Source organism: Hemitrygon akajei, chromosome 17, assembly GCF_048418815.1.
Source record: "Hemitrygon akajei chromosome 17, sHemAka1.3, whole genome shotgun sequence".
In the NCBI taxonomy this organism is placed as follows: domain Eukaryota; kingdom Metazoa; phylum Chordata; class Chondrichthyes; order Myliobatiformes; family Dasyatidae; genus Hemitrygon; species Hemitrygon akajei.
The window spans coordinates 6,517,398-6,543,279 of record NC_133140.1 but is presented as its reverse complement, the minus strand read 5'-3'; the positions used below and the strand labels follow the sequence as shown (position 1 = coordinate 6,543,279).

At 43.3% G+C, this 25,882-nt stretch overlaps 1 protein-coding gene across 3 annotated transcripts in view; it reads left to right on the top strand.

The window, feature by feature from the left end:
- The window catches only part of LOC140740455 (microtubule-associated tyrosine carboxypeptidase 1-like), a 104,351-nt gene that overhangs the window by 34,075 nt on the left and 44,394 nt on the right, over positions 1-25,882 (top strand). For all 3 annotated transcript variants that reach the window (XM_073069622.1, XM_073069623.1, XM_073069621.1), the window contains exon 3: positions 8,059-8,202. In XM_073069622.1, the coding sequence (XP_072925723.1) occupies positions 8,059-8,202 (144 nt within the window). The remainder of the gene's footprint in view (positions 1-8,058; positions 8,203-25,882) is intronic.

Below are 25,882 nucleotides of genomic sequence, written 5' to 3'. Positions count from 1 at the left end.
ATCTGCAGTGTACTTTGTGTTTACTATTCCAATCTGAAACCTGTCTACCCTCTCCATGTGCCCAGAGCCAGCCCTGCCCCAACCCCAACTCCCCAACCCACTCATTCATTGCAGTGCCACTAAATATCTGTCAAACAGAACATCTCCGGCTCTGTATAGGGTTATATGTAGTCTCTGGGCATGGGTCACGTGCAACTTTAGAAGGGAAAGGATCATGCGACAGGAGGCCTAGGGAGCAAGAATGGGGGAGGGGAGCACCAGAGGGAGATGGAGAACAGGCAAGGAATCTATATGTCTATTTATGGCCTCCTCTACTGTCAAGAAGAAGAAGCCACACTCAGGTTGGAGGAACTCAGCAGGCCAGGCAGCATCTATGGAAAAGAGTACAGATGATGATTTGGGCCAAAACCCTTTGGCAGAACTGGAGAAAAGAAGCTGAGTCGATTTGAAAGGTGGGGGGAGGGTAGAGAGAAACACCAGGCAATAGATAAAACCTGGAGGGGAGGCATGAATCAAAGAGCTAGGAAGTTGATTGGTGAAAGAGACAGAAGGCCATGGAAGAAAGTAAAAAAGAGGTGGGGTGGTGGGAGAAGCACCAAAGGGAGGCGATGAGCAGCAGAGAGATAATATGAGAGAGGGAAAAGGGGATGGGAAATGGAGAAGTAGGGGGTACTACTGGAAATTTGAGAAATTTATGTTCATGACATCAGCTGGGAGGCTACCCAAAAAGAACATAAGGTGTTGTTCCTGCAACCTAAGTGTGGCCTTATCATGACAGTGGGGGAGGCCATGGATGGTCATTTCAGAACGGGAATAGAAAATGGAACACAGTATATGACCCCAACAGACTCACACGTGAAGTGTCACCTCACCTGGAAGCACTGTTTGGGTTCCTGAATGGTAGTGACAGGGTAGGTGTAGGAGCAGGTACTTGTAGTACTTGTTCTGCTTGCAAGGATAAGTGCCAGGAGGGAGATCAGTTGGGGAAGGACGAATGGACAAGGGAGTGATCCTGCTGGGTGTTAATGTAAATGAAACATTTCACTGTTTGTTTCCAAGCACATGTGATAGATAAATCTTGAATCTGAAATCTGAAAAGATTCGGGTGCTACTTTTTGGAAAAGTCCTCAGTGCATCCATATCACTTGATACTTGTTAAACGAAAACTTCTAACTGTGGGTTAACATTTAATGAGGGCCTCACACTGAGTGCCACTTGCAAAAGTGAATGCTGAAGTGGTGCAACCTTTACATGTAGAAATGTCTCTGAACTACTCTTAAGGACCTAGCTACAATTTTGGGACAATAGCCTCTATTCCTAGAATTCCGTCAGCAGTAGTAAGTTTCCCTTCACCTTCCCTCAACATCTTTGAAACTTAGGTTAAATCATCCCTTAACCCTATAATTCCAGAAAATACAACCCTATTTAGCTCAATTTGAAATAAAATCCATGTTGTTCAAGCAAAATTCCAGAAAATCATCCTTAGCCCTCCAAGAATAACAGAAAATGCCTTAATCTGTCCACAGGTCAGGACATTTCTGTGCAGAGAGGAACAGAGAGGAAGTTTTGGATCAATGACCTTCCATCCATTCTGACTCAGTTTAGAACTAAAAGCTCTGTTCTTTTTCTCCTCCATAGAAGGATGAGGAAGTGGAGGGATGGGTTAGTAAATTTACTGATGACACAAAGTTTGGGGGAGTTGTGGATAGTGTGGAGGCCCATCAAAGGTTACAGTGGGACATCGATGTAAAACTAGGCTGAGAAGTGGCAGGTGGCAGATAGAATTCAACCCAGATAAGTGTGAGGTGGTTCAGTTTGGTAGGTCAAATATGATGGCAGAATATAGTATTAATGGTAAGACTCTTGGCAGTGTGGAGGGTCAGAGGGATCTTGGGGTCCGAGTCCACAGGACGCTCATAACAGCTGCACAGGTTGACCCTGTGGTTAAGAAGGCATACGGTGCATTTGCCTTCATCAATCATGGGATTGAGTTTAAGAGTTGAGAGGTAATGTTGTGGCTATATAGGACCCTGGTCAGACCCCACTTGGAGTACTGTGCTCAGTTCTGGTCACCTCACTACAGGAAGGATGTGGGAACTATAGAAAGGGTGCGGAGGAGATTTACAAGTATATTGCCTGGATTGGGGAGCATGCCTTATGAGAATAGGTTGAGTGAACTCTGCGTTTTCTCCTTGGAGCAGTGGAGGATGATAGAGGTGTATAAGATGATGAGAAGCATTGATCATGTGGATAGTCAGAGGCTTTTTCCCAGGGCTGAAATGGCTAACACAAGAGGGCACATTTTTAAGGTGCTTGGAGGTTGGTACAGAGCAGATGTCAGGGGTACATTTTTCTCTCCCCCACGCAGAGAATGGCAAGTGCGTGGAATGAGCTGTGAGCAACAGTGGTGGAGGCAGATATGATAGGGTCTTTTATGAGACTCCTGGATAGGTACATGCAGCTTAGATAACTAGAGGGCCATGGGTAACCCGAGGTAGTTCCTAAAGTAAGGACATGTTCAGCACAGCTTTGTGGGCCAAAGGGCCTGTATTGTGCTGTAGGCTTTCTATGTTTCTAGAAGCTTAGAATCAGAAACAGGTTTGTTATCACTGACATAGTATGTTATGATATTTGCTGTTTTTCGGCAGCAGTACAGTGCAAACCACAGACATTTCTACAAGTTTCAAAAGAAATTAGTAGCGCAAAAGACAAATAACTGTTTGTCTTGTTGAATATTAGTGTTATATAGCATGGAAACAAACATGTCAGCCTATCTCATCCATACCAAACAAGATACCTGACTGAGCTAGTCCATTTTGCCTGTGTTGGCCCATATTCCTTTAACCCTTTCCTATCCATGTACCTGTCCAAACACCTTTCAAATATTGTAACTGCATTCACCTCTACCACTTTTCCTGGCAACTTGTTCCATAAAGCTACCACTCTGAGTGATAAAGTCGCCCTTCGGGACATCCTTAACTCTTACTCCTCTCACTGTAAGCCCTCAATACCCCACCCATGGATGTATTTAACCAAATTTCTCTTAAATATTTTAATCAAACCCAAATCTACCACTTCCACTGACAGTTCATTGCACATTCTCACCACCCTCTAAATGGATAAGCTCCTCCTCATGCTCTCCTTCAATATTTCACTTTTCACTCTCAACCTATGACCTCCAGTTCTAGTCTCACCCAATCTCAGAGAGAGATGCAGATAATATCAATTTGTGCCAAGTGGGTAATGTGAGTAAAGCCTTGGTCCTCCAAATAATGAAGAACTGAGAGTAGGTGAGCCATTGATTCAAGATCTACCCCATTAAGTTGAGCCAATCAATTATACAGCCCTGCCGCAGTACTGGAAAGGAGTTAACAGATTGTTTTTTTACACAATCCCTGAATTTACGAGTGAACCTCAGCCTAAACTCTCTGTAATGTTTGCAGGTGCATATTTTGTCCATAGACTTATCGAGAAATAAAACATTGAAACAGGTCCTTTGGCCTAATTGAGTCCAATATGACCTTCAACCACCATTTGCAAAAATCTCATTATTTATATCCCCTATATTCTCACTAACTTCCCCAGATTCTGCCATTCACTGACATGATTAACCTGTCAACACCCACGTCTTTGAGATATAGGAGGAAAATTTTTTGTGAGAAAACTCTTTGTGAGAGTAAGCGTTCGGCATTGACTAGAAGGGCCGAGAAGGCCTGTTACCGTGCTGTAATTGTTATATGGTTATGGAAAATGGAGCACTCAGAAGAAACCCACACGGTCACAGGGAGAACATGCAACCTCCACATAGGCAGTATCCAAGGCTAGGACTAAACCCAGGTTTCTGGTACATTGAGGTAGGGCTCTACCTGCTGCATCATTGTGCTGTCTGGTAATGATCAGTTAGCAGAAGTCAGGAAGAATGAGCTTGGTTCATTCTGTTTGGTAATTTGGTTTATTATTGTCACCGGTACTGAGGTACTGTGTAAAACTTTGTTTCATATGCCATCATATGCTAGAACAAAAGCTGCAGAAAAAAAGCATGAAGGAGATGTGGGATGGGATGAAGATCATCACCGGATGCGGTGCAAAGCGGGGGGCAAACATAAGTGGAGATGTGGAGAAAGCGAACCAGCTGAACAACTTCTTCAACAGGTTCGACAGCACAATCTCATCCTCACCGCAGAAATCCACACCAGGCTTACTTCCCTCACAGGAAAATAGCCACTCACAGGAGACCTTGCCCACGCCCAGGATTACGGCTGCACAGGTGGAAGGTCAACTGAGGAAGATCTGTACCAGCAAGGCGGCTGGACCGGATGGAGTTTCCCCACGATTACTGAGGGCCTGTGCGACTGAGCTGGGAGAACCACTACAGCGCATCTTCAACATGAGCCTGGAGCAGAGAAGAGTACCCAGACAGTGGAAAACATCCTGTATTGTCCCGGTACCGAAGAAACCACAACCAAAGGAGTTGAATGACTTCAGACCTGTTGCCTTGACGTCGCACGTGATGAAGACCATGGAGCGGCTGATAATACAGAATCTGAGGCCACAAACCAGGCACGCCCAGGATCCTCTTCAGTTTGCGTATAAGGAGAAGGTGGGAGTGGAGGATGCTATCACGTATTTGCTGCACAAATCACTCTCTCACCTAGATGGGGTCAGTTGTGCTGTGAGGATTACACTCCTTGACTTCTCTAGTGCCTTTAACACCATCCAACCCAAGATCTTAAGGCACAAACTAACGGAGATGGGAGTAGACTCTCACATGGTGGATTGGATAGTGGACTACTTGACAGATAGACCTCAGTATGTGCGGTTGGGAGACTGTAGGTCTGACACGGTGGTCAGCAGCACAGGAGCGCCGCAGGGGACCGTACTCTCTCCGGTCCTGTTCACCCTGTACACATCAGACTTCCAATATAACTCGGAGTCCTGCCATGTGCAGAAGTTCGCTGATGACAGGGCCATAGTGGGGTGTGTCAGGAATGGACAGGAGGAGGAGTATAGGAAACTGATACAGGACTTTGTGATATGGTGCAACTCAAACTACCTGCGTCTCAATATCACCAAGACCAAGGAGATGGTGGTGGACTTCAGGAGATCTAGGCCTCATATGGAGCCAGTGATCATTAATGGAGAATGTGTGGAGCAGGTTAAGACCTACAAGTATCTGGGAGTACAGTTAGACGAGAAGCTAGACTGGACTGCCAACACAGATGCCTTGTGCAGGAAGGCACAGAGTCGACTGTACTTCCTTAGAAGGTTGGCGTCATTCAATGTCTGTAGTGAGATGCTGAAGATGTTCTATAGGTCAGTTGTGGAGAGCGCCCTCTTCTTTGTGGTGGCGTGTTGGGGAGGAAGCATTAAGAAGAGGGACGCCTCACGTCTTAATAAGCTGGTAAGGAAGGCGGGCTCTGTCGTGGGCAAAGTACTGGAGAGTTTAACATCGGTAGCTGAGCGAAGGGCGCTGAGTAGGCTACGGTCAATTATGGAAAACTCTGAACATCCTCTACATAGCACCATCCAGAGACAGAGAAGCAGTTTCAGCGACAGGTTACTATCGATGCAATGCTCCTCAGACAGGATGAAGAGGTCAATACTCCCCAATGCCATTAGGCTTTACAATTCAACCGCCAGGACTTAAGAACTTTTTAAAAGCTATTATTAATGCTTTTTGAGATAGTGATTTAGATGCATATCATATTTTTTACTGAGTTAAGTATTGTATGTAATTAGTTTTGCTACAACAAGTGTATGGGACATTGGAAAAAAAAGTTGAATTTCCCCATGGGGATGAATAAAGTATCTATCTATCTATCTATCTATCATCTATACAGGTTATTTCACCACATATATTGAGGTTGAGGTAGCACAAGTTTTCTTCAGCTCTCTATTGTTTGAGGGCACCAAGACCTTACTCACATTCTTCACTGGGCACAAATTGATGTTATCTGCAACACAAGAGATTCTGCAGAATCTGGAAATCCAGAGCAACATACACAAAATGCTGGAGGAACTCAGTAGGCAGTCATAATCTACGGAGAGGATTAAACAGTCAAGGCCGAGACCCTTCATCAAGATTGGAAAGGAAGGAGGAAGAAGCCAGAATAAGAAGTTGGGGGAGGGGAAGGAGTACAAGCTGGCAGCTGATAGGTGAAGCCAAGTGAGGAGAAAGGTGGTAGGTGGGGATAGTGTAATATGTGAAGTTGGGAGATGATAGATGGAAAAGGTAAAGGGCTGATGACGAAGAAATCTAATGAGAGGAGCATGGAAGAAAGGGAAGGAGGAGGGGCACCAGAGGGAGGTGATGGGCAGGTGAGGAGAAGGGAAGGGGTAAGAGGGGAGCCAGAATGAGGAATGGAAAAACAGGAAAGGGAAGGGGAGAGAATTTATTGGAAGTTAGAGAAATCTATGTTCACGTTGTCAGATTGGAGGCTACCCAGATGGAATATGACGTGTGGCTCCTCCAATCTCATTATGAGGCCATGGACCAATATGTCAGAATGAGTATGGGAAATAAAGGCTCTTGTGCTCTTGGAGAGACATATGTTACCTGCCTCTCCAAGGGCCCAATGCCCTCATGACTGTAGAACTCCACAACGCAACCAGTGTTGTACTGATTCATTGAGTTGTTAAGGGAAGTATTTCACTTAATAGATCCCCATTGTCAGAAGAGCTCAAGCATGCAAACATTCTCCACAAATTCACAATTCATACAAGAACAGATAAGGAACTAAAAACAAAGGAACAGGTACCTAACAACTGAAGCATTTAAGAAGAGGATGATGTGTCATAAGGGGGTGATGGTAGCGGACCCAAATATAAGACACAGATACTGAAGTAGTAGGAACACAGGACCCGGACATGGAACTTTGAACAAGGAAGCTGGACTAGGACTCCGAGCCAGAGATTGGATAGGGACCCAGTACATTGGTCCCTATTCACTCGAACTTGGAACCTGGATCCAGGTGAGGACTTGGGACTAGGAACAAACAAGTCACTAAATAGTACCGGGAATACAAAGCCTTGACTTGGACTGGATGAGGTTCTAGGACTAGGCACTTGGACATGGCTTGGACTGGACGAGGTACTCCTGGGCTGGGCGAGGCACGAGGACTGGATGAGCACGTGGGAACACAGAGCTAGGACCTCTCCTTGGGAACAGGACATAGGACTGGGACTCATACACGGAACACAGAGCCAGGACCCCTCCTTGGGAACAGAGTACCAGGGCTCCACACAGAATCAGGACCCCTCATTGGGAACAGGATGTAGGGCTGGGACTCCTCTTTGACACGGACATTTAACACAGGGTCACAAAGAGACAGTTCCAAACTGAATGATAGATAGTTCCTTATCTTGGCGTGGCAAGGCTCCGGTCTCACTCTGATGGTTGAACTTGACGGCAATACAGATGAGGATACAGGTGAAGGTAACAGATGAAGGTTATTGCTGAAGTAACTGTTGAGATACATAACCACAAAATACACTGCAGATGCGTCAAGATAAACTGCCGAAGTAACTGCCAGGGATTCAGAAGGAAGGGGAGAGGGAGCGAGAGAGAGAACAGTCCAGCAACCAGTCCCTGGTTTGCAGAGTAATTTATCTGCCAGCCCAAAACAAGAATCAGGTGTCTCAATGGAACTGGGGAAAACTGGAAAACCTGGAATATGGATTATGGACTGGACCATGAACCGGAATACGGTCTTCATGGATCGGACCATGACAGGATGACTGATAAGTTTAATTAAAAGAGAGGTACAGAACAAGCTATTTTTTACACAGGGAGTGATGGGTATTTGGAATGTGCTGCCAAGAACAGCAGTGGAGGCAAATATGGTACAAAGTTCAAGAGGCTCTTAGACATGTGAATGTGCAGGGAATGGATGGATATGGACGTTGTGTAGGCAGAAGAGATTAGTTTAGTGAGCCGTTTAGTTTCCAGTTTAGTTAGTTTGACACAACATTTTGGGTCATTTCCTGTGCCTAGTATGGTAAGTTTCAGAATTGAACACCAGAGGATCATCGTTGTTCTTTTTTCTCATTCTTTTCCAGGCTGTACGAATCATGCAGAGCGTTGTCAAGATGTATGGCAGCTACGAGAATTTTGAAGAGGCTACAGGGGGTGCTATGCTATCAAAGAGCAAAATATGGACCTGCATCAGGAGCTACATGCGTAAAGAAGGTTGCTCTGGAGAGGTGAGAAGGATAACAGGCCATGTGCCCAAAAGCCCTGTGTCTTCACTGTGTTCCATGCAAGTGCAAACGTTTAATTTCCTCTCTTTATTCTGAGGGTAGAGATGAATCTGACTGGGCCTACATGATGCTGTCATGGAAACCTGTAAGATTTTTATTAGGCTTGACAGGATAGGCATTTGTGGCTTAGCGTTCTGTTTTGTGGTGTTTTCTGTTGTTCTGCTGATCATGGTGTGCAGCCATGTTGTTGCTGGAATTTGTGCCAGCACTTGTGGGCTGCACCCAGCACATCCTTGGGTGTGTTGGTTGTTAATGCAAATTTCACTGTATGTTTCCATGTACACGTGATAAATAAATCTGAATCTGAATGTGATTTCTCCCATGGCTGGGGTGTTTAGCTCAAAGGATAACAGTTACAGAACAAATGTTAGGTCACTCTGAACTGAGAACTCTCATCACTATTACTCACTACCATCCTGACTTAAACATAAACCCCCATTCTATCACTGGGTCAATATCTTGAAAGTCCCCACCAGACAGTTGTTCCCTCAGCATATGGACTCCAATGGTTTAGGAAGGTACCTGCTTCTTGAACCTGCCTTGAGGGTAATTGGAGATGGGCAAAAAGCACACTGTGCCCAAGCATGAAACAAGAGGTGAGAAATTTAAATGGGACAGCAAGGGCAGCTTCTTCAGGCATAGGATGATGCATATTTGATATGAAGTAGTTGTTCAGGTGGGCACATTAGCAATGTTTCCAAATGATCTAGGTAAGTACATAGATAGGAGAGCGTTAGGCCAAATGCAGGGTGAAGGACTAGCTTTCTGAGCAACACTCAGAAATAGATGAGTTGGGACGAAGAGCCTGTTTCCATGCTGTAAGTCTCCATAATTTTGTAAAAGTCAGTGAGGAAGATAACTTGCTGACAATCACGAATCAAATTAATTGCAGGTCACCAGTGGGGTTTGACAAAAGGAACAGGACAAGATCTCGTGTCTGCTACAACTAGCATCCTAGTTTTGGAGTGGTTGGGGGATGTGCAGTGTCATAAATGGGGAGGAATTCAGTGTCATGGAGTCAGCCAGAAGCATTTCCTCACCTCCCTTGTGCTATTTATATGAGTCATATTCATCTAGATCATTTTGCCTCATCCTGCCACACCTGTCTCTTCTTCAGGTTTTGCGGACAATTCTTAGTCTCTCTGTTCTTCATCTTTCAACCCACGGTTGATTACTGTTGTACATTCCCGGTTGCTGCTATTCATTTTGGACCCTGGTTCACCCAACATGGTCTACCAGGTCACAACCCTTTCAAGTCTATGTAAACTCCCACCTGCTGTGTTCCTACCATGTCTGCTGTAACTTCACACTGATGCCATATTTTCAAGTGCATTTGAGCTTGAACCTTTCAAATCCAGAGTGGTTTTAACAGATCCACTTCTGCCTCTGTGCCTTATGTGATTCACTCTGCCTTCTCAGCCCACCTATTTTTCCTCCTACCCTACTTCTCTTCCCATTTTACTGACCACTTCCAATCTGCCCGCTCTCCATACTTAAACTTATGGCTGATAACTTTTTCATATTGCTTAGTTAGTTGTCCTGTCCCTCTGCTCTGCTGCTTCTGGTTCATCCTACACAGTCTGCTAGACCATAACACTTTCAGGTCTGCTTGAGCTCCACCAGGGGGTTTTGGGGGACATCCTAAGGTCACGAAAGTATCTATTCCTATGCTTCTTCAAATTCCCTCACTTTCTGAATTTCATCTCTTCATTTTGCTTTTTCTCTTGTCCTCTTCTTCAGTCAAGTTTCTCTCTCCTTTCTATTTTTCTTTTCCTCTCTCATTCTTTCTTCATTTTTCTTCTCCTTTCTCCTCCTCTCTCCTTTCTTTCTCCTACTCTTCCTCATTGCCCTGACTTCCCTGACTTCAATATTTTTTTTTGTCAGTCTTTTCTCAGTTTCTCACTTTCTTTCCCCACTCCCTTTATTTGTCACTCTTCCCCCCCCCCCCCCCACCATTGTGGTACTTTGCGATGCACTTTCACTGGGCTAAGTCACTGACCTGATTCTAGCAGTTCCAGGTGAAACAGTCGCAAGGCTTGACGACAGTCTTTGCTACAAATTGCTGTCTGTTATTGTTAAGCCACTGAGGCACGAGGGAGTATAACAGATGCCACTGGATTGTCTGGCTTCATAAGTAAACACTGATCTACACTGCAGCTGCTGTTCCAATGATAAATGTGGAAAGCTGATGAGAAGCCAAAGCCCTGAATTGTCTGTCACCCTGATTAAGACAAAATCTGCCAGCTACTCTTTATCCCTTCAAAAATCAATCAGTATGGATCTTTTGAAGCTAGGTGTATACCTAGCTCCAAAGGGACAATGTGGCCTCACTACCCGCTACAATGTTCTCTGGGATCTCGCCAGCTTAGTACCAGTGTGTTGTAGTGAAGGTCATTGAAGTTCTCCCGGCCAGACTATACTCAATGCCCTTACTACTGGCAGCGTTTCCTCCAGATGGTGTTCTGCATGGGGGAGTACTGATACAGGAGCTGAGGGAGGGCAGTAGGCAGTGATCAGAAAAAGGAACTGTCCCAAGTTGAACCTGATACTATGAAACTTCCTGGATGGGGTGGGTCATACTTCAGTGCTTAGGACCCCTTGCTGCATATCAGTCCCTCTACTCGGTTTGTTCTCTTGATCAGACAAGGATTGTCTGACCAATAGAACAACACACAAAATACTTAGGAACTCAGCAGGTCGGACAGCATCAATGAAGGGCAATAAAAATAGTTGGCATTCCAGGTAGAGACCCTTCATCAGGATTCAGTCCTAAATGTCAGTTGTTTATTCTGTTCCATAGATACTGCCTGAGCTGCTGAGTTCCTAAGCAATTTGTGTGCTGCTCTGGATTTCCAACAACTGCAGAATCACTTGCGTTTGTATTGATGGGATCCTGACACGCTGTCTGGAGGCACAATTGATCAGATTAGGAAAGGAGGAGTGAGGAGAGATGAGAGTGGGAGTGTTGAGAAGGGATGAGAGTGGGAGAGATCATGAGGAAGGATAATAGTGGGGAGGGATGAGGGTGGGAGCGGTGGTGGGGTGGGATGAGGGTGGAAGTGTGGGGGAGGGATGAGGGTGAAAGTGGTCTGCAGGGGACAGAATGGGAGGGGTGAACAGAGAATGAAATTGGGAGGAGTCAGGAAAATGGGGGTGGGGAGGGAGTGAAGCTAGGAGGGGTGGGAAGAAATGAGGATGGAGGAAAAAGTAGGGATGCGGATGATGGGAATGGTGTTGAATGAGATGGGAGGAGTGATAAGAGGGTGTGAATGAAGGCGAAGGAATTGAAAGGGATGGGGATGATGTGTGAGGATAGGAATGGGAAAGAATGGGGGTTGAGGATTGAGGAGAGAGGAGAAGGTGAGAGTGGCAAGGGTGGGGAGGGGTGAGGATGGGAGGGATGAGAGGGAGGTGAATTGGAAGTGCAGGTAGAGGAGTGGAGAGGGTATTAGGGAGAGATGAAGAATAAGGAGGGATGAGGACAGAGGACTGAGGAAAGGATGAAAGGAGGTAAGTTACCCGAACTGTGGAGAAATGAAACAGCCTGTGAGTGTAGGCAGTGAAGGAAGTGGAGTTCAGCAAATGCCGCATTGTCTGCATTGTGTCCTCGTGGGTGCCACAGGGTAAGGAAAGATCTGAACTGATACTGTTCTTTTCTCAAACTCTGCACATCCCATGGTGATATCTCTTTCAATAGAAGCCACTGTTGTGACTGGGAACCTTGCAGCCTACAGAGAGCACATTACATTCTGAATCAGATTCAGGTTTACTGTCACTGACTTTCCGTACATCATGAAATTTGCTATTTTGTGGCAACAGTGGTGCAAGATGTAAAATTGCTACAAGTTTCAAAAACATAGTGCATAAGAGGAGTATGAAGTTGTGTTCATGTGTTCATAGTTCATGGCTGATTCAGAAATATGGTGGTGGATGAGAAGTGCCTGGAAATGTAGGGAGACTTGACCCAAAAGCAGAGCTGCAGAGACATTTCAGCAGAAACCAATAACTTTAATACTAGACAGCAAAAGAACAAGCCACGTTGGTCCACCGAAAAAGAGAAAACAAACTAACACAGCAGCCAACTAATTGAGGCTGTCTCATATGTATGAGTGAGCAAGGATTATGGATTAGAACTGACAATTTGGCTGTCATTTGTAATGAAATGATGATAGAGATTGGGGAAGCCCAAACTGTGCTCTAGCTATTTGAGAGAGCACAGTAAGGGCCATTCAACAAAAGCACACATTTTCTCTGCGTCCATGTTTATACCTTGGGATGAAAGGATGTAACCCAGGAAGGAAATGACTGGAGTGTGGAACTGGCATTTTTCTAACTTGTAGTACATCTGGTTTTCAAGGAGACACTGAAGAACTGAACAGAGGTGACAGATGTAGTTTTGGGGGTCCCTGGTGAGGAAGAGAATATTGTTGAGGTAGACAAACACATACCTGTGTTGAATGTCTCAGAGCATCTTGTTGATGAAGGCTTGGAAAATGGCTGGACTTTTGGAAGGTCTGAAAGACATCACCAAGTATTCGCAGAGGCCAGTGGGTGCTATGAATGCCGTCTTCCACTCATACCCCTGGCAAATGCAGATCAGGTTGTACACGCTCCATAGATCCAGTTTGGTGAAGATCTGGGCACCATAGAGTGTTTCAAGGGGAGAGGGCAGTGGTTCTTAATGGTGTTTTTGTGGAGTCCATGGGAGTCAGTACAGGAATGAAAACCCCTGATCTTTTTTTTTGATGATGAAGTATCCTGCACCAGCTGGGGATTGGGGTGGTCGAATGAAGCCATACTATAGTGCTTTGGTGATGTATCATTCATGGCTTGAGTCTTAAGAGGGGAGAGGGAGAGCTGATGACCTCAGGGCGGAGTGCTGCCTGGGAGGAGGTCAATCACACAGACGTTGGTCTGTGAGGTAGGATGATGGCTTCCCTTTTTACTGAAGCTGATGGCTATGTTGTAGTATTCCTGCAGGAGTTTGGGGAGGCCAAGAGTTTCCTCCGTCTCCTCGGATTTATGGGGTGAAGTCAGATGAGTTTGCAGGCAGGTGGGTCCCCAACTCAACAGTCAGCTAGATGACCTGACAAAGTGAGGGTCATGAGTGGCGAACCAGGGGTAATCCGATATGATAGGGATGTTGGGTGAGTCAATTAGGAGGAATTGGATGTACTCCCCGATGCACATGTGCACAAACCATGTGCACATTCTGACCATCCCAGACCCCAAGGCATGTCCGTCGATGGCTGTGATACAGAGGTAGTGAGGGATAGGCTCAATAGAGAGTCCAATCTGCACACACACAGTCCAGTCCAGAAAGTTGCCTGCTGTGCCAGAATCCACCACAACTTCCTGTGTGTGTAAAGCCATCAGGGTGTGAAGGAGGAGAGAGAGTGAGTTGAGTTATGGTTCTGGAAGAGAGGCTGGGGGAGCTTGCCAGGTAGAAGGCTCCTTGTTTCTATCTGGTGGTGTTGTTTTCAGATTCAGATTCAGATTTAGTTTATTGTCATTTAGAAACCACAAATGCAATGTAGTTAAAAAATGAGACAACGTTCCTCCAGAATGATATCACAAAAGCATATGACAAAACAGACTATACCAGAAAATCCCCATAACGTTTGGCAATCCCCAATCCAGAATCCGGAGAGGCTGCTGCATATTACTATTGCGCTACCGTCTTAGCGCGTTCCCCGGAAAGGAGCTCCAAATCCATCAGACAAACAAGACCAAAAACTAAAGCTACAAGACCTGCACAAAACCACATAGTTACAACAGTGCAAACAATAGCATAATTGATAAAAAACAGACCATGGGCACAGTAAAAATAGTCCAAAGATGTTAAAGGACTATAAGTTCAAAAGAAATCACCACACAGTTTCCACAAGTCCCCAGGGTCCCGACAGACTCGCCATCCCATGCAGGTGGCAGAAGGGAATACCTCCACTATGGACTTCCACGGCGCCGCCTGACTCAGCCTCGCTCCGTCGAAACCAGCCTTGCAGACACAGCACACACCGACAGCGACCTGACCGCAGTGGACTCCGAGTCTGTCGAACCTCCGAGCCAACGACCATCCCCTCCGGCACAGCTTCTCCGGGCACCATCCTCTGCCAAGCATATTAAGTCGGCCCCGCCAACGGCCATTGGCAACACGACCCCGAGGACTGGGGGCCTGTTCTTCCCAGTAGAGTCCCGGACCTCACAGAAGCAGCAGCAATGAAAAAGGTCTTCCTGGAGATTTCCAGATGTTCCTCCATGTTCTCACGTCCGTTTTCAATCGATTATGATTGCGCACGGCACCCCACTTCACAAATAACAGATAATCAGCTCCGGAGTGGCCGCTGCAAGCTGCGTCGTGCCGCCATCTTGGATTTCTTCTGGTCACAGTGGGAATTTGATGTATGGCTCAGCAGTAACTGTCCAACTTGTTTCTCCACCTTTACTCACACTCTTGGAGGGGGATAGATGTTAAGGGAGTTCTCTTTAATTGCCTAGGTTCTGGAGGCATTGATAATGAGGGTTCTATAGCCTGAAGTGGTTCTGGGAATGGAAGTGGGATTCTGGCTGATGATCTGGAGGATCATTTAATAAGACTCTTGTCTATTCAGAGGGCCAGAGTGTTCAGGCTTTTGAGGTTGGTGGGCAGCTCCCGGGTAGACAGCTTGACTTTCAAGCGCTCTGAGAGACTGTGATGGTAATGGGCCAGCAGTGCTTCTGCATTCCAACCGTACTCCATTGTGAGAGTCCTGGATTCTGCAGTGTAATCCAGCATCAGTCGGTAGCCTTGACACAAGGGAAATATCAAACCTGCTGCTTCCCATCCACTTGCCACATGATCAAAAACTCGACACATCTCAAAGGAAAAATCTTCATATTTATTGCAAATGGTAGCTTTATTGTCCCAGTTAATGGAGGCCCAGATCAGAGCTCACCCAGTCAAGAGAGAAATGAAAAGGAAATTTTGGCTTGATCGATGGCCTGAGTGGAACAGGAAGCTGCAGCGTCAAGTTGGGGATCTGTTAAAGTGTTTGGACACTCAAATCTGAGGCTTGGAGGGAGGAGGTTGACTGACATGGGGTTGTTGTATGAGACAGAGAGTTGGTTGAGGGTGTTGAACAAATGGGTAGTGGGTTCCTACTGTTTCAGGATTGGTGTGCTCCTGTCAACAGTCGACCTACTTTAGGCAAACCTACTCTGCTGGGTCAATCATTGGTTCACTCATCCTGGCAGGAAATGTAGAGGAGATTTGACCCAAAAGCAGAGCTGCGGAGATGATTCAGCAGAAACTAATAACTTACATACTAGATAGCAAAATCACAGGCCATGAGGGACCAATAGCCAAGAGAGAACAGAAAGTAAACACAACAGACAACTAGGAGCAACTAACTGAAGCTGTCTGGTTTGATGAGTGAATTAGGATTGTGGATGAGGTTGGGGTTTAAATAGGCTGCAGGTGATGATTTCGAAATGAATGGCAGGGGGCTCCTGTTAGCTCGATGGAGAGCCCATTAGCCCAAGCTCTGCTGCTCAATGCCAGCACTGCTGCAGAACCTCAGCATACTGCTCCAATTATAGTTCATGCCAAGGTCACCACCGAGAAGAATGTGCTCTCATTGCATCGGTGATTCAGTAGTACTGGCTTGTACACAGCACATAGAAACATAGAAAATAGGTGCAGGAGTAGGCCATTCAGCCCTTCAAGCCTGCACCACCATTCAGTATGATCATGGCTGATCATCCAACTCAGAACCCTGCACCTGCTTTCTCTCCATACCCCCGATCCCTTTAGCCACAAGGGCCATATCTGACTTCCTCTTAAATATAGCCAATGAACCGGCCTCAACTGTTTCCTGTGGCAGAGAATTCCACAGATTCACCACTCTCTGTGTGAAGAAGTTTTTCCTCATCTCAGTCCTAAAAGGCTTCCCCTTTATCCTTAAACTGTGACCCCTCGTTCTGGTCTTCCCCAACATTGGAAACAATCTTCCTGCATCTAACCTGTCCAATCCCTTTAGAATTTTATACGTTTCAATAAGATCCCCCCTCAATCTTCTAAATTCCAGTGAGTATAAGCCTAGTCGATCAAGTCTTTCTTCATATGAAAGTCCTGCCATCCCAGGAATCAATCTGGTGAACCTTCTCTGTACTCCCTCTATGGCAAGAATGTCTTTCCTCAGATTAGGGGACCAAAACTGCACACAATATTCTAGGTGTGGTCTCACCAAGGCCTTGTACAACTGCAGTAGAACTTCCCTGCTCCTGTACTCAAATCCTTTTGCTATTGTTACGTATTCGGGCAACAATAATATAGATGAGTTAGGCAAGGGGTTTTATAACGAATAACACGTTTATTAAACACTGATAACAAACCCCCTTCAAATGTAAACAAACCCAAACAATGGTCCGAGCTCAGCTGCTGGCAGCTGGTCAGACAGTTCTTAATAGCTTTGCAGTCTCAAACAGTCTTTAAAGTAGTATTGAAAAAAACTCAGTTCTCTAAAGCGAATTGCCGAATGAAAACAGTTCAAAGAACGATATGCCGACAGTTCAAAAGCTCACGGTACTTTTAAAAGGAGAGACTTTTTAAAGCGATGTAAATTCTCTTCCACGTCGATGTCCTTCGATTCCCAGCGTCGAACTCCCACGTCGAATTTTATTAAATATAACAACTTAAAGTGACTGACCTCTCTTCCACACTATTCTCAAACCCTTTCTGGTCATCCCAGGGGTCAACAGCGAGAATAGTCAACGAAATCCTTCCGAATGAGGATCACACAAGGTCGAAGTCAATCCATCGAAAATCGATTTTTCTTGATCTCCAAACTTCACTCTCCATTAGCAAAGAAACCGTTGGCTCTGACCTTTTAAACTTTAGGCATTAACAAAACTTCATTTTTAACTAAACTGCGTCATCACATTAAATCACACAGTAACATGAAGTCATCTTGGCAAATCCAGCCACGAACTGCCCCACCTGACAGGGTGGGTCTTCCTTTTATACCCTGTAGAAAAAACCTGTCACATGACCTCTACTGGCGGGAAAATGACATCACTCCACCATTACCTCATGTCCAGTATAACTTCAACCCCAGTCACGTGACAAGGGTACCACTGTCACGTGTCACGGGTACGTAACACCTCCCTCCAAAAAAAACATTTTTGGTCTATCAAGAACAAAAATTTTAACAATTACTTACAAAAAAAAACAACATGTATAAATCATATAACATACACAATATACAATACAGTAGGAGTGTTACAATAAAAAAAACCATTCCAAAAAAAAACATTGTACAGTCAACATCGAGATAGACAATCAGCAATCACATTATCTCTACCTTTAATATGAGTTATCACAATATTGTACTCTTGTAACATCAAACTCCAATTTAACAATCTTCTGTTTTTGTTTTTCATCTTACTCAGAAAAACTAACGGATTATGATCAGTGTAAACAATAAGTGGTTTTTGAGTTGTACCAACATATACCTCAAAATATTCCAAAGCTAAAACAAGAGATAACAATTCTTTCTCTATTGTTGAATAGTTTCTTTGATGCTTATTAAATTTCTTAGAAAAGTAAGCTACTGGATGATCAACCTCATCACCCTCATTCCTTTGCATCAATACTGCTCCCGCAGCTTCATCACTAACATCCACAGCTAATGAAAAAGGTTTTTCAAAGTCAGGTGCCTTAAGCACAGGTTGTTCACATATCATTGTTTTCAATTTTTCAAATGCTTCCTGACAAAACACTGTCCACACAAACTTCACATTCTTCTGCAGAAGATTAGTTAATGGAAGGGCAACATTAGCAAAATTCTTACAAAATTTTCGATAATATCCTACCATTCCCAAAAACCTTCTGAGAGTTTTTTTCCCCGTTGGAGTGGGAATGTCTAAAATTGCCTGAACTTTTGCCTGAACAGGAGCTACCTTACCTTGACCTACAACATAACCAAGGTAAGTCACAGTAGCATGTCCAAATTCACTCTTGGCTAAATTAATAGTCAAGTTAGCTTTTGAAAGCTTTTCAAACAATTTCTCCACCGCAATAATGTGTGCTTCCCAAGTATCATTTCCTGTCACTAAATCATCAATATAAGCATCAGTATCTTTCAATCCCTGAATCACAGAATTAATCATCCTCTGAAAAGTACCTGGGGCATTCTTCATCCCAAATGGAAGAACATTATACTCATATAACCCAGATGGAGTTACAAATGCAGAAATCTCTCTACCTCTGTCCGTTAATGGAACACACCAATACCCTTTCAATAAATCAATCTTTGTAAGAAACTTTGCTTTCCCAACTTTATCTACACAATCATCTACTCTAGGAATTGGATATGCATCTGTTTTCGTTACAGCATTCACCTTCCTATAGTCCGTACAAAACCTAATACTACCATCAGGTTTTGGCACCATAACACATGGCGAACTCCAATTCGAGTTAGAATGTCTAATAATATCATTCTCTAACATGTATTCAATTTCTTTCTCAGCAAGTTCACATTGTTCATTCTATATGGATGTTGTTTAATAGGTTTGGCATCTCCAACATCTACATCATGTGAAGCTATAGTAGTCCTTCTCGGAACATCTGGAAACAAATCCTTATACTTAAAAATCAATTCCTTCATCTGTTGTTTCTGCTCTAGCTGTAAATGTGCTAATTTCTCATCCATATTTTCCAAAATAGTCGAATTAGGTAACCTAACAGAAACAATGTTAGATTTAGAATGAAAGTCAGATGAATCATCTATCATGTTCCCAGTTAAATCCAACTCATTCTCACTAACCACAACAGTCACAGTATCAGATTGTTTCTCAAAATATGGTTTAATCATATTTATGTGGCAAAGTTGTGTTGACCTTCTACGATCTGGAGTTTTTATTACATAATCCACATCATTAACTCTAGACACAATTTCATAAGGTCCATGAAATCTAGCTTGTAAAGGATTTGTCTGCACTGGGAAAAGAACCAACACCTTATCTCCAGGCTTAAACATCCTCATCCTTGCTTCCTTATCATACCAAGTTTTCATTTTCTCCTGAGCCAACTTCAAATTTTCCTTGGCTAAGCTACAAGCTCTATGTAACCTGTCCTTAAATTTCAAAACATAGTCCAACAAATTAGTATGCACTTCCTTACTAATCCACTGTTCCTTCAATAAAGCTAAAGGTCCTCTAACTCTATGCCCAAACACAAGTTCAAATGGACTAAACCCTAAAGATTCCTGTACCGATTCCCTTACTGCAAATAAAAGTAAGTTTATACTCTCATCCCAGTCACCTTCATTCTCCACACAATATGTCCTAATCATATTCTTGAGAGTAGAATGAAACCTCTCCAAAGCACCTTGCGATTCTGGATGGTATGCAGACGAAGTAATTTGCTTAGCTCCCAATTTATAAACTATCTGTTGAAACAATCCAGACATAAAATTACTACCTTGATCAGTTTGTATTTCCTTAGGCAATCCAAAATAAGTAAAGAATTTTATAAGAGCCTTCGTCACAGTTTTAGCTTTTATATTCCTAAGTGGTACTGCCTCTGGAAACCTAGACGAAGTACACATGATAGTCAACAAATACTGATAACCAGTTTTTGTCTTTGGTAATGGACCAACACAATCTACAATAACTTTAGAAAACGGTTCACCAAATGCTGGAATAGGTTGTAATGGAGCTACTGGTGTAACCTGATTTGGTTTACCCACAATTTGACAAGTATGGCACGTCTTACAAAACATCGCCACATCTTTTCTTAAACCAGGCCAGTAAAAATGTTTTAAAATCTTGTCCACAGTTTTCCTTACCCCTTGATGTCCACCTAAAGGCACACTATGAGCTAAAGTCAAAATCTCATTCCGATAAACTTTAGGAACAACTACCTGATAAACAACATTCCATTCCTCACTTGCAGGAATTGTAGGCGACCTCCACTTCCTCATCAACACTCCTTTTTCCAAATAATATCCTACTGACACCTTCTCAATTTCACTACCTAGTAAAGCTTGTTCCCTTAATTTTACAATCTCAGGATCTCTATTCTGCTCTGCTATCATCTCCTTCCGAGACAGAGATAAATCTTCATAGTCAGACTTACTCCCAGAACCTTGTTCAAACAACGAAGGTAAGAAAGTTTCCGACACATCTTCAAAACTCAAATCCTGAGATGAACAGTCATGAGTAACAACCTCATTCTGCACATCAATTTTTTTAGCCATAGCTCTAGTCACAACACAAGAAAAATCTGTGTTAGAATTCACCTCAGGTACCTCTGATTCCATTGTCAAATGCACTTCAGGAAAAACTTGTCCACCTGCCAAATCATTACCTAACAATAAAGAAATACCCTTCACAGGTAAGCTATGCTGTAATCCTACCTTAACAAATCCTGTAACTAACCCTGACTTTAAATTTACTTCATGTAAATGTACAGGCATAAAATCACTTCCAACACCTCTTATGTAATTTACCTCACCAGTATCACTCTCTTCATTAAACTTCAACACACTATCTAACATCAGTGATTGAGAAGCTCCAGTATCCCTAAGAATCTTTATTGGCACCAGAGTAGATCCCTCTTTCAAGGATACAAACCCTTCAGTTATAAAATGATCATATCCCTTTCTAACTTTGTCAGACTCTAACAAATCCTCATTTGTGTTTACCAAACCCTGTAACTTTACAGGTGCTTCAGTATGTTGCACACAAGCATCTGTAACTGCTTCCTTCTCTTTCTTTTTCAATTTGAAACAGTTAGCTATTACATGGCCAGGCTTCTTACAATAGTTACAAATAAGACCAAACTGTCTTTCCTTCACAGGTTTTCCTTCCTCCTTACCTATCTCATTAACCTCTAATTTAATTTCTGATTTACCTGGAGTCTCCATATTATTTTTCCTCTTGAAAATTCTACCCTGAGGAAATTTATTCTTATGGATTAAAACATACTCATCAGCTAATCTAGCACAGTCCTGCAATTTATCAGTATCCCTCTCATTTAAGTAGGTCCTTACTTCAACAGGAATGCTTCTTTTAAATTCCTCCATTAAAATCAGCTCTTTCAAAGTCTCATAGTCCTCATTTACATTTTTAGAAGAAACCCATCTCTCAAAACACATAGCTTTATCATAGGCAAATTCCACATGTCTTTTCCACAGACTTTTTCAAACTCCTGAATCTTTCCCTATAAGCTTCTGGGACCAATTCATACGATTTGAGAATATTTTCTTTCACAATATCATAATCTAATGCTTGCGCAGCAGTTAAAGCTGTGTAAACGTGTCGTGCCTTTCCTTTGATTACACTCTGTAATAACACTGACCATTTATCTTTCGGCCACTCTGACATCCGAGCAATAGTTTCAAAATGTTGAAAATATCTCTCCACTTCTGTTTCACTAAATGGAGGGACCAATTTAATTTCTTGGCTAGCAACAAACGGTTTTTTAGAACCAGCAGACTGTTCTACAGACCTTAATTTAGCCATTGCATATTCAAAATCTCTTTGCTTTTGCTCAATTTCCAATTTACACCTTTCTAACATCATTTGTTCAATTTGCAACTGCATCTCCAGATTACTTATTGGAAACGATTCTAAAATCGATTCTTCAAAATGACCCGAAGCCACAAAATGTGATGCGATCTTTCTCTGTATTACAGCTTTTGATGTAGTTGGCAAGATCCCTTTAAGATGCAACCGATTAGCAAGTTCAGCGACTTCAGTTTTTTTCGCCTTCGCTAACAAATCCGCGTCTGGCGAATCCAGAAACTCATCAATATTCATCGTTGCCGAATACCACTCACAAGCCAATCAAACAAAAAAAATCGAGCAATCCCCGTTACCAAAACACCGATTCAAAATTCAAAAAACTTTTTAAACACAAATAATTCAATTCCGAACGTAGCCCCCATAATTATGTTACGTATTTGGGCAACAATAATATAGATGAGTTAGGCAAGGGGTTTTATAACGAATAACACGTTTATTAAACACTGATAACAAACCCCCTTCAAATGTAAACAAACCCAAACAATGGTCCGAGCTCAGCTGCTGGCAGCTGGTCAGACAGTTCTTAATAGCTTTGCAGTCTCAAACAGTCTTTAAAGTAGTATTGAAAAAAACTCAGTTCTCTAAAGCGAATTGCCGAATGAAAACAGTTCAAAGAACGATATGCCGACAGTTCAAAAGCTCACGGTACTTTTAAAAGGAGAGACTTTTTAAAGCGATGTAAATTCTCTTCCACGTCGATGTCCTTCGATTCCCAGCGTCGAACTCCCACGTCGAATTTTATTAAATATAACAACTTAAAGTGACTGACCTCTCTTCCACACTATTCTCAAACCCTTTCTGGTCATCCCAGGGGTCAACAGCGAGAATAGTCAACGAAATCCTTCCGAATGAGGATCACACAAGGTCGAAGTCAATCCATCGAAAATCGATTTTTCTTGATCTCCAAACTTCACTCTCCATTAGCAAAGAAACCGTTGGCTCTGACCTTTTAAACTTTAGGCATTAACAAAACTTCATTTTTAACTAAACTGCGTCATCACATTAAATCACACAGTAACATGAAGTCATCTTGGCAAATCCAGCCACGAACTGCCCCACCTGACAGGGTGGGTCTTCCTTTTATACCCTGTAGAAAAAACCTGTCACATGACCTCTACTGGCGGGAAAATGACATCACTCCACCATTACCTCATGTCCAGTATAACTTCAACCCCAGTCACGTGACAAGGGTACCACTGTCACGTGTCACGGGTACGTAACACTATGAATGCCAACATACCATTTGCCTTTTTCACCGCCTGCTGTACCTGCATGCCCACCTTCAATGACTGGTGTACAATGACACCCAGGTCTTGTTGCATCTCCCCTTTTCCTAATCAGCCACCGTTCAGATAATAATCTGTTCTCCTGTTCTTGCAACCAAAGTGGATAACCTCACATTTATCCACATTAAATTGCATCTGCCATGAATTTGCCCACTCACCTAACCTATCCAAGTCACTTTGCATCCTCTTAGCATTCTCCTCACAGCTAACACCGCCGCCCAGCTTCATGTCATCCACAAACTTGGAGATGCTGCATTTAATTCCCTCGTCTAAATCATTAATATATATTGTAAACAACTGGGGTCCCAGCACTGAGCCTTGCAGTACCCCACTAGTCACTGCCTGCCATTCTGAAAAGGTCCCATTTACTCCCACACTTTGCTTCCTGTCTGCCAACCAATTCTCTATCTACATCAATACCATACGCCCAATACCATGTGCTTTAAGTTTGCACACTAATCTCCTGCGTGGGACCTTGTCAAAAGCCTTTTGAAAATCTAAATATACCACATCCACTGGCTCTCCCCTATCCACTCTACTAGTTACATCTTCAAAAAATTCTACAAGATTCATCAGACATGATTTTCCTTTCACAAATCCATGCTGACTTTGTCCGATGATTTCACCTCTTTCCAAATGTGCTGTTATCACATCTTTGATAAACGACTCTAGTATTTTCTCCACCTCCAATGTCAGACTAACCGGTCTATATTCCCCGGTTTCTCTCTCCCTCCTTTTTTAAAAAGTGGGGTTACATTAGCCACCCTCCAATCCTCAGGAACTAATCCAGAGTCTAAGGAGTTTTGAAAAATCATCACTAATGCATCCACTATTTCTTGGGCTACTTCCTTAAGCACTCTGGGATGCAGACCATCTGGCCCTGGGGATTTATCTGCCTTTAATCCCTTCAATTTACCTAACACCACTTCCCTACTAACATGTATTTCCCTCAGTTCCTCCATCTCACTAGACCCTCAGTCCCTTACTATTTCCGGAAGATTATTTATGTCCTCCTTAGTGAAGACAGAACCAAAGTAGTTATTCAATTGGTCTGCCATGTCTTTGTTCCCTATGATCAATTCACCTGTTTCTGACTGTAAAGGACCTACATTTGTCTTGACCAATCTTTTTCTTTTCACGTATCTATAAAAGCTTTTACAGTCAGTTTTTATGTTCCCTGCCAGCTTTCTCTCATAATCTTTTTACCCTTTCCTAATTAAGCCCTTTGTCCTCCTCTGCTGGTCTCTGAATTTCTCCCAGTCCTCAGGTGTGCTGCTTTTTTTTTGCTAATTTATATGTTTCTTCTTTGGACTTGATACTATCCCTAATTTCCCTTGTCAGCCACAGGTGCACTACCTTCCCTGGTTTATTCTTTTGCCAAATTGGGATGAACAATTGTTGTAGTTCATCCATGCAATCTTTAAATGCTTGCCATTGCATATCCACCATCAACCCTTTAATTATCATTTGCCAGTCTATTTTAGCTAATTCACATCTCATACCTTCAAAGTTACCCTTCCTTAAGTTCAGAACCTTTGTTTCTGAATTAACTATGTCACTCTCCATCTTAATGAAGAATTCCACCATATTATGGTCACTCTTACCCAAGGGTAAGACACAAGATTGCTAACTAACCCTTCCTCATTGCTCAATACCCAATCTAGAATGGCCTGCTCTCTAGTTGGTTCCTTGACATGTTGGTTCAGAAAACCATCCCGCATACATTCCAAGAAATCCTCTTCCTCAGCACCCTTACCAATTTGGTTCACCCAATCTATATGTAGATTGAAGTCACCCATTATAACTACTGTTCCTTTATTGCACGCATTTCTAATTTCCTGTTTAATGCCATCCCCAACCTCACTACTACTGTTAGGTGGCCTGTACACAACTCTCACTAGTGTTTTCTGCCCTTTAGTGTTATGCTGCTCTACCCATATCGATCCCACATCCTCCAGGCTAATGTCCTTCCTTTCTATTGTGTTAATCTCCTCTCTAACCAGCAATGCTACCCCACCTCCTTTTCTTTCCTGTCTATCCTTCCTGAATATTGAATATCCCTGGATGTTGAGCTCCCATCCTTGGTCACCCTGGAGCCATGTCTCTGTGATCCCAACTATATCATTAATTTTCATTAATATATTCATTAATATTCATTAATAACTATCTGCACATTCAATTCATCCACCTTGTTACGAATGCTGTTTGCATTGACACACAAAGCCTTCAGGCTTGTTTTTACAACACTCTTAGCCCTTATACAATTATGTTGAAAAGTGGCCCTTTTTGCTTTTTGCCCTGGATTTGCCTGCCTGCCACTTTTACTTTCCACCTTACTAGTTTTTGCTTCTACCCTCATTTTACACCCCTCTGACTCTCTGCACTTGTTCCCATCCCCCTGCCACATTAGTTTAAAGCCTCCTGAACAGCAGTAGCAAACGCTCCCCCTAAGACATTGGTTCCAGTCCAGCCCAGGTGCAGACCGTCCTGTTTATACTGGTCCCACCTCCCCCAGAACTGGTTCCAATGCCCCAGAAATTTGAATCCCTCCCCCTTGCACCATTTTTCAAGCCACATATTCATCTGAAATATCCTCCTATTTCTACTCTGACTAGCACGTGGCACTGATAGTAATCCAGAGATTATTACCTTTGCGTTCCTACTTTTTAGTTTATCTCCTAACTCCCTAAATTCACCTTGTAGGACCTCATCCCGTTTTTTACCTATATCATTGATACCTATGTGCACCACGACCACTGGCTGTTCAC